The sequence below is a fragment of the Octodon degus genome, unplaced genomic scaffold, assembly GCF_000260255.1.
Source record: "Octodon degus isolate 3935 unplaced genomic scaffold, OctDeg1.0 scaffold00010, whole genome shotgun sequence".
Classification (NCBI taxonomy): domain Eukaryota; kingdom Metazoa; phylum Chordata; class Mammalia; order Rodentia; family Octodontidae; genus Octodon; species Octodon degus.
In genome coordinates this window covers 26095858-26105468 of record NW_004524586.1, presented here as the reverse complement: position 1 = coordinate 26105468, position 9611 = coordinate 26095858, and the positions used below count along the sequence as shown (strand labels likewise).

The following is a 9611-nucleotide window of genomic DNA, read 5'->3' as shown; positions in this document are numbered from 1 at the left end:
GCCTCAATATGCAGTTCAGACTGGCCTTGAACTCACTTTGTAGCTCATGCTGCTTTTGAATTCACAACAATCCTCTTGCCTCTGCCTCCCAAGTGCTGAGATTACAGGTGTGTACCACTATGCCTGTCTTTTGAACTCCTTTCTTAAATCAATACAAATAAGAGGAGGGAAGACACTATTTTGCTATTTAGTGAACTGGGGAATACTGGAACCTTACGTTGGTGAATAAGTTGCTGCAGACACTAGTTCATGCCACACATGCCGCAAGGGCTGATCTGAGAGCTGGACATTGTGTATCATTTCCAAAGGCTTCTGCCCTGGATATTCCAGTTGCTGTTCCAAAATTCATTGTGGAGACCCTTGTCCCAAAACCCTTGTCCTCATGAACCAAACTCTCTGGAGGCTAAAGCGAAGATTATCAGCCTGGTGTCACACCCAACAGTCTTCACCTGTTCCTTTAACCCTGAAAGCAGTGAACATTGAACTTAGTAACCTTATCAGTGGCAGTGTGTGTTTCTATCTTTAGGTAAACTCCCAGTCCTTGTATTTTAGGTTGATATTTTCAGAATGTCTCCCAGGAGCAGGTGCTGACTAGTCACATGACAGCTGTTGATCTGTTGCGATTGAGCAGTTGGAGGAGGGAAGGGATGCCATGGCACACAGCTTACAATGAGCATTCAGCAAATCAGACATGAGTGATGCCCTGGCATCACACGCGCGTACACAGGATGTCTGTCTTTATGCAGTTACACCTGTCCCTGCCCATGAGTGCACTGGGTCTTTCCCTCTTCAGTTTCTACTCTTTGACTAATTCATCTCATCACATTAAAATGGTAGCTGGAGGGGAAGAGCAGGAAAAACAAAAGCAAGGCCTTTTGAAAGGCAATTTGTAAGTTGTTTTGTACCATAAATTCAAGCAGTCTTAAAATGAAAACACTTTTGGTGCATTAAAGTCTTATTCACACAATGCTGAAATCCTAAATACAATTTGTAAGAGATTCAAGGGCTCAAGTTGGCAAGACAATACCAGGCATTTTAGCTCAGCTTAAAGTTTCCTTTAGAAAGATAAAATAAGCATCATCACCAAGCCCAGCACCACCCTTCTACAGCCCACCAGAAGTGTTTCTTTATGACCACTGAGCAAGCAGGAAAGCTGGCAGAGACCAGAACGGAGTACTTTTGTGATGCCTGCTAAAGGGTTTTGTTTGGCTTTCTAGGAAAGAAGAAATCCTAAGTCCTCTTCCCTCTCCCCAGCCTCCTCCACACCAAAGCCCACTAAACATTTTACTAAGACACAAGAACAGACAGTGAGAGAGAGGACTAGACCTAAGTCCTGCACTGTGTTGTTGCAGCTCTGGTGCTGGGAGTGAGGACTCCAGTCCAGTCTCGGAGCCCAGTGGTCTTGAAGCTCCCCAGCCCAGGTCTGGCACCCCGGTATCAAATGACCACGGTGACAGTCACGCCCTGGCCGTGGGGCGCTATCTTCCGGGGCCAGGTGAGCAACAACTTGCGCAGCTCCTCGCGGAAGCTGTCGTGCAGCCAGGCGTAGATGAAGGGGTTGTAGCAGGCTGAGCTCATAGCGAGCCAGTGGCAGAGCAGCTGCACCAGCCCGAAGGCGTAGGAGTCTATGGCGCGCGGGTCCAGGTCACGAAGCAGGTTGAAGACGTGCAGCGGCAGCCAGCAGACAGCGAACACCACCACGACCATCACCAGCAAGCAGAAGGTGCGGCGGCGCCGCGCACGGTCCCAGTCGGCCTGGCTCTGGGTCACGCAGCCCGGGACCACGCGGTTCCGGAGCTTCACCGACACCCGCACGTAAGAGAGCAGGATGACCAGCAGGGGGAGCAGGTAGGTACCGAGCAGCAGTCCCCAAGCGTAGAGCTGGCGCTGGCGCTCCTGCGAACCCCAGAACTCCTCGCAAAGGCGCACGTCGTGCGGCTTGAGCTCGACGTGGTAGGTGTGCAGGGCAGCCGGCAGCGCCAGCACCGCGGAGAGCGCCCAGATGGCCAGCACGGCATAGGCGCTTGAGCGTAGCGAGATGCGGCGCCTCAGCGGGTGCACCAGCACGACGTAGCGGTCCACTGCGATGGTGGTTAGCGTGAACACCGACACGTAGACGGTAACCGGCTGTAAGAAGAAGACCAGGTGGCACAAGCCGCCGCCGAACACCCAGCCGCGTGGCTCGAAGGCGTAGGCCAGTGTGAGTGGCACGCAGGCGGCGCACATGAGCACGTCCGAAAAGGCCAGGTTGCCGATGAGGAAGTTGGTTACGTTGTGCAGCCGGCGCACCCTCGCGATCACCAGCACCAGCAGGCAGTTGCCCACCAACCCCACGACCACCACGATGCTGTAGAGCAGCACGATCAGCCCCTTCAGCTGATGCACCAGCTGCAGGCTCTGGAAGGGCGTGAGGGCCTGGGCGCCCGAGCCCGCGGCCGATTCGTTGCCCGCCGAGGCCTCTGCGCTCTGGTTAGCTGCCCTAGTAACTGCCGGCGGCAGCCCAGAAGACAAGTCAGGGTCCCCAGGGTTTCGAGTGGGCAGGGAGGCCATGCTACCTGTCCAAAGGCAATCAAGTCTGTCATTTCACATTTTCCATCCGTCACTCCTGAGCCATCCACGCCCTCCCAACCCAACCTGGCCCCATCACTAAGTCCTCCCCGTAGGATAACTGGCCACACAGCAACAACAAAAACAGTAAAAACTGCTGTCCTCCCCGCCCCCGCCATAATAATAAACTAAACATGCACGGGTTATTTACACACCCCTGCTCAATGCATAGCCCTCACGTTCCACACAACCAAGGCCCAGGAGCGAAGTCCTACCTGTGTAGGGGGTTTGGCGGGCGAGAAAGGGAGGGAAGGGCAGGATTCCTGCTGTCCCTTAGCAATCCTCCCCACGACGGTGACCCACGCTTCTCGCTTCTCCGCGGAACTGAGTGATCCAGGGGTTCCCAGCTGTAGCAGCTTTTGAAAGGGGCTGGGAGCCCCTCCCCTCCGTCCCGCCCACCACTCCAGTGCTCCCCTGTATGGAAACTAGGGGCGGAGCTCGCACCACACAATTCCACGTTTAGAGAACTAGTGGGGGGAGGGGGACTGGGCTCAGAAGTGGAGGAGGGGCTGACAATCTGGACCGGAGAAGCGAAAGGTAGTCTGGATTGCCGGATCTGGAGGCGTGTCTAGAGAATCACGGTCTAGCAGCAGCATGCAGCGGATGAAGGCAGGAAAAGCATGAGGCGACAGGCTGTCGGGACGACTTGATTCAGTCTCCAGGGAGAAAAGTCAAGGGAAGAAAAAAGACCTGTCATTTAGCTCCGGGTCCTGTCGCGTCCCGGCAGCCTTTGATGGAGTCGTTAGGGGGTTGTGGCAGGTCTTTGCAGCGCAGAGCCTGGAAACTCGTCACGGACCTTATCTTGCCCTCCCTCGCACTTCAGAGTTTTTTGCTGGGCCTGGCGCGCTGCGCAGGCACCAGGCCCATCAGAGCCGAAGGGAGGATTCAGAACCACGGACAGCTGCCGCGGACCACGCGCGCCGGCCGTGGGACCTCAGACCACCGTGGGGGAACTCCCAGGCGTTCACAGAAGGGACTTGACTGGCTCAGAGAGCTGCCTCGCCGCTTGCCCTCGGGCAAGAAGTGTAGGGCGTTGGAGGTAGATGAGCCGGCTTTCCGGAGGTCAGAAAGTTGCTGACTTTCGTTCCTGTGCGTGACTTTCCTCGTGCCTGGTGTCCGACTCACTTCAGTGCCCCGTCCAGCCATCCCTACTCAGACGTTCTTGGCTGTCCTGTTCCTCTGACTCTCCCGGTGCGAAACATCAAATTCCTAGACCCTTTTCTGGACCTTTTCCCATATTTTTAGGGTTAAAAAAAAAAAAAAAATACAGTTGCAGGGTGTCTACCATAACAAAAGTAGCAGACATTTGGAAAGCTTCAATGTTGCATAAAATCTTTAGTAGCATTAAGTCCTTGTTGAAATGTAAATTTTCTTAGGCCCTAGGGTGTGGTAGCCAGGGAAGAGGGCTTTGTGACCTTGCTTTTTAGAAGCCACCTTGTCTCCTAGTGCTCTCTCTTTTCCTTTTCAAAGAGGATGAAGCTTCCTTGCCCCAGCCCTGGTAAGTCCATGTGCTTTGTCCACTGTAGCTACAGATGTCCCACTTAGACTGGAAAGAAACAGCACACTATTCCACCCTCCAAATTTGAGTTGTTCAAACAGGGAGGAAAAAGTCAACATTGGCACAAAAGGAATTAATTTATGCACTTGAATGCATGTTGATCACACACTTGCTGAGCTACAATCTATCTAGCAAAAAAAAAAAATATTTTTCTTGTCTACAGAGCTTCAAATAAGATACAAACTGTGCCTGCCTAATCCCTTGCTTGGTAATTCTCTTCATCATTTTTACAAGCACGATAGTATTTCCTCAAGAGCAGAAGGACTCCTTTGCTTCAAAACATTTCAAGCAGAAGAAATTGTTATAAAGTAGGTGGAGAAAGACTTGGGATGTCCTCAGGCCTCATGATTACAGTCATCACTCTGGTCAACATCACTGATATGTCACAGTAAAAGAAATAAGATGACAACCTTGTCAACAACTAAAGATCATACAAATGCTGAATAAATACCAGTTTTTGAAAGCTCAAACATTGAGGTATTCTTCAAAGTAGAGAGCTGATAGGAAAAAATAGGAATGAGGGAAAGGAGAAAAGAAGGAAAGGGAAAAACATATGTGTGTATACACAGGATCAATAGGATGGTTGTACTACTAATTAGTATTGGTTTTTTGAAGAGCGCAGTTAATGCTTAAAATTTTTATTTTGACCAATTATACATGCTTATATCTGGTAGCCTAAGCAACTGCTTTGCAGACAACAATGTGCAATGTAACAACCATTGTTGAATTCCTGTCATCTTGTTTTTGGAAATTCTGTATCATTTCTAATGTTTTATCATGTTTTAGTCTCTTTAAAATAAAAAAAAATAAAATTAAAGAAGAGTATTGGTGATTTGCCAAGTCCCAAAGTAAGTCTGGTAGAGCTTTTAATGTTGTCTATACTTGTCCATAGCCTTTAGTAGATCTTTTTTTCTTCTGATCCTCTTTAGGCTATCCCTCCTCCAACCAGTATATCATAATTAAAACATACTAATTATGGTTTGATTGTGATGTACTCAGACATTCCTTGCTTATTAATAATATTGAGAAGTCATAAATGTAGAACCCTGGAAAGAAGTGAAAAGAAGGTATTTCCCCAGAGTCTTTGATGGGCCAGCAACCCAAGGCAAATCCTTCACCATGACAGATATTCCTGTTCTGATTCTCCCACAGATTTTTTTTGGAAGGGGCACTTGTTTTCTTCCCTTTGTCCATTCTATTTCTCATTTATAAATGAGGATTATTCTAGGTACTGACATACCCTCACCATTCCCATCCAATGCCTTTTTTAGTTTTATCAGTTGCTTTGATCCCACTCAACTCTACATGTCCACATTCTTTATATCCTACGAGATCCAACCCAAAGATTACCCTATTCTCAACTTCTTCCTGCTTTCATAAACTTTTTGTTTTTTTTCTCCCTTTCAAATTATAAAAGTGCTAAGTCTCACCTCTGTGAACACTATTTGTAAGCTTCTTAGAGACAGAGCCCTAAGAAGAATTTATGTACCATTAGCAGGCCATGAATCCAGAAGATACCCAATACGTGTTTCTTTTGATTGAATGAATAAATATAGCTAATGTTTAATGAAGGCTTTCTGCTCCTGTTCACTGTACTTACTACTTCTTGGCACCTTGGTGCTTTCTCCTTTCATTTTCAGGGAAGATGGAGCTTCATTGCCCCTTCCCTGGTAAGTCCATGTGCTTTGTCCACTGTAGCTATAGATGTCCCACTTAGACTGGAAAGAAACAGCACACTATTCCACCCTCCAAATTTAAGCAACTCATTTATACAGAGGGAAGAAAGTCAATAGTGACACAAAAGCAATCAATTTATGCAATTGAATGCATCCTGAACACACACTCACCGAGCTGACTGAATTTGCCAAGTTCCAAGCTAAGTCTGTGTCTTAGTTACCCTTCTCTCGTTGCTGGGACAAATACCCAACACTCAAAATGAAGGAAGGAAAGGTTTATTTAGCTCACAGTTACTGGAGGTTTCAGTCCATACTCAGCTGGGTCCAACGCAGAGCAGCACATAGCAGAGGGCAACCTTTCATGGTGGCAGCAAATAGCAAGAGAGCAAGGGAGGGGTAGCAGCAGCTCAAGCAGCTGGCTTCTCTTCCCACCTTACACTGTAATGCAAATCACCTGCCCCAGGGTAGGGGAAGTACTCACACCTATGGGTACTTCCCAGTACTTACCCACCTATGGGTAATCCCAGCAGTACTAAAACCCATAATCCCAGCCTTGGATCACACATAATCCCAGTGGATCATGAGTTAACACAAACTCTAGAAGTCCTCACCCCATGACTGCATGAGGCTTTGGGGGAACAACTAGACACAAACCATAACAGTCTGCTAGGTGCTTTAAGTAGCTCACCATAGCGGCACAACCAGTGAGCAGTGGGGCTAGAATTTCAAACAAAATTTGCTTAACTCCATAACCAAACCATTCACCTACTCTACACTACTGCCTATGAGTGAGTCATACCAGTACATGTATAGGCTGAAAAATACAAGCAGGTTAAAAGGGATTGAAAAGATAGATTTATTAAGGGAAATTCTAGAAAATTATGTGGCTCATTAACGGAAGCTCAAAAGATTCAGTTATAACTCTAAAATTATCATAGTGAACTCAAAAGAGATCTTTATAGCTCGCCTATGTCCCCTAGCAATTACCTAGACTCTACCAAAGCAGTGTATGAAATATGTACAGCTTGATAGGTGAAAAAAATGAAGACTGCTTCATTCTAGCCTCTGAATTCCACGTGTGGACAAAACCATCTTAGACTGTTTTCTTTCTAGAAAATCTGGCATCTTCTCACCATTCCAGAGTTCAGGACACAGTCAAGATCTTCCATAAACACTCAGCTAGAGAAAATCTAGTTTGCCCAGATGTGGAGCCCAAAGTGAGTACTCAGTATGGACCCCAGGTTGAAATAAGACTCAGTAAGACATGTACCTGCCTTGCCACACCACTGATGCCTTCTGGGTGAGGTAGCTCAAGGTTCTTGGGTCTTTTGATTTTTGACAAAATAGAAAAAATTCAGATAAAGAAAGACCAGTTCTGGTCAATAGCTTGTAAGTCTTCATTTTGTGGGCTGTAGAGTTAACACTGGACCCCATATGTGTCCAACTGAGCTGGGAGCCGCACTTAGTATGTCTGGGGTCTATAAAAAAAAGAAACTTCTCAAAGTCATCTGAGGTAAACACATGGAGCCTTCTTCACTTCTATGAGAGATGCCATGCCTGCTCTTACACTGCCTGTCACAGGTTGCTTTCTGCCATAGGCAGCCACCCCTACCATGTTGCAGACACTTACAGAGCCAGTACCTGGCTTGGTCTGAGCAGCCAGTAGGGTATCTGCCTCTTGGCTTAACCTCTGCTCTGTCAGCACACGACATAGACAAAGTACAAACAATTCCTTTTTCCCACTAGCTATTATAGATAATCTCTAGCATCTACCCAGCTATTTGGGTTAACTCGAGTGGCTCAGCGTGAACATTAGCTGTATCAAATTTTTAGATCCCTTACATCAACCTTTCCCTACTTCCAGTCTTTACTTCTGTTATTACCTGTCTTCTGTTTTCCACATCATGGCACCCAGTATCAGGCAGCTTTCTGTTACTATAAGAAAATACGGGGGGTGGGGGGACAAAACTATAAAGAGAGCAGGCTTATTTTAGCTCATGGATTTAGTCCATGGTCACTTGGCCTTATTGTTTTGGAGACTGCAGCAACAGAGTTCAGCATAACATAGCAGAGTGTCTGGTAAAGAAAGCTGTTCAACCTACAATGTCAGATGGGGGTGGGGCTCTAAAGCCCTACAATCGCTTTTTTTTCAAGGAGCACAGATTATTAGTTGAGTCTAGAGGATGTTTGAGGCCACCCCTGACCTGCCCTTTGAGCAGATCAGAACCTGGAAACTCCCCGCTTTCTTCTGGTTAGGGGCTAAAGCCCTGTGGCGAATGATACTGGGGGCTCACAGGACAAGGTAAGACCTGCTGAGGACAATAAGGTTTTGTAAAGCAACTTAGTAGCAACAATACACAGTCTCCCCTGAGGAAATCACAGTCTCCTTACTGCCTCTTGTCTGGTCCTTGCACAACTGCTCTGCTTTTCTTAGCCCCCTGCAGCCATCATTACTGTTCCCAGAAGCATTCACTGTCCTTCATTCGTTGTCCTTGATACAGATGTGATCAACGAATACTGAGGTTCTGCCTCCCTCGTGATCTCGTTTCCCATGAACAACTGGTCACCCCAGATCCCCACTGCATCAGTATCTTGTTGTTTGCTCTTTCTTTTCACCATGGCGCCTAACACCTTGCAGGACATTGGGAGTTCACTGTGGGGGTCCCCAGTACCTTCTGAGGCCATGTCCTAAGTGACATAACTTCCTCCCATTGAGCTCCACCTCCCAATGGCACATGGGCTGAACACTAAACTTTTGTAGACACTGAGGACTTCGAGGGACACTTACCCATGCCACAACAGTTACCATTAGCAAATGTTATTTCCTAAAATTCACAGGGCCCAAAGTTTTGTCTCCTACATGGGATGGAAGCATAGTCTCAGAGAAGAAAAGCTTGTCAGACAAGCATATCTTTATAAGATTGATTACCTGTGATCCCATAATTGTGTGACAGATTAAACCAACCTGTAGTGTGCCACTTCTCTGCTTTCAGTATCTTGAATATAAGCAACCTATGTGCATCCCCCAGGGAACAGAAGAGGTGGAGTCAGGTAGGAAATCCTCTCCTGAAACTAAGAGAAAGAAAAAGGATGACGCCTGCCAGTTTAGTAGCTATTTGTGTTCTATTATATGACAAACTCTGAGCACGTTGTCTTGAGGGAGAGAAAGATGAGTATAGAAGACGTAATTCTGACCCTCCAAGGGCTCCCTGTCTTGTGCAGCATTCGGTAGAAATGGTCATCTAGCTGGAGTGACAAGAGAGAAAGCCTGGGGAGCTGCTGCTCTAGCAAACCCAGGTGCAAAACCAAAAGGCCCTGTGGATTGTTGTAAACTAGCCATCTTCTAGATGCCGGATTTCCAGTTCTTCTCAGATTTGTACATTTCATTATAGCTGTTCCTTTCAATAGCTTATCTTTTTTAGCTTAATTGTTTATACATGAATTATGCACTAAAATAAAGTCACCTTTGGCTTAGTCCTCAGGATGTTTAGTGTAGAGGGACGCACACAAGTACACCAGACTGACTGGCACATGGATGTCACAGAGTTATGTGGGAAGCCGTTATTAATAAAGACGCTGTCGCAGTTGGTTCAGCTCTCAAACTTTATTATGTACGGCGCACACGGACCTGACAAGGCCCACCACCCTCAACTATCTAGTCTCTTCTGCCTCTCGTGGGCAGGGTCAAGCACTTTTATAACAGTAGGGTAGCCAATCAGATCTTAGCAAAAGGTGTAAGCTGATAGGTTGGGGTCATCGGTATCTAGGCA

At 47.2% G+C, this 9611-nt stretch overlaps 1 protein-coding gene across 1 annotated transcript; it reads right to left on the bottom strand.

Moving 5' to 3' along the window:
* Nucleotides 1–1269: 1269 nt before the first annotated feature.
* Nucleotides 1270–2671, bottom strand: Prlhr (prolactin releasing hormone receptor). Its single transcript, XM_004625639.1, has one exon. It carries the CDS (start codon nucleotides 2548–2550, stop codon nucleotides 1438–1440), a length of 1113 nt encoding a protein of 370 aa, XP_004625696.1. The 5' UTR covers nucleotides 2551–2671; the 3' UTR covers nucleotides 1270–1437.
* Between the last annotated feature and the right edge of the window lie 6940 nt (nucleotides 2672–9611).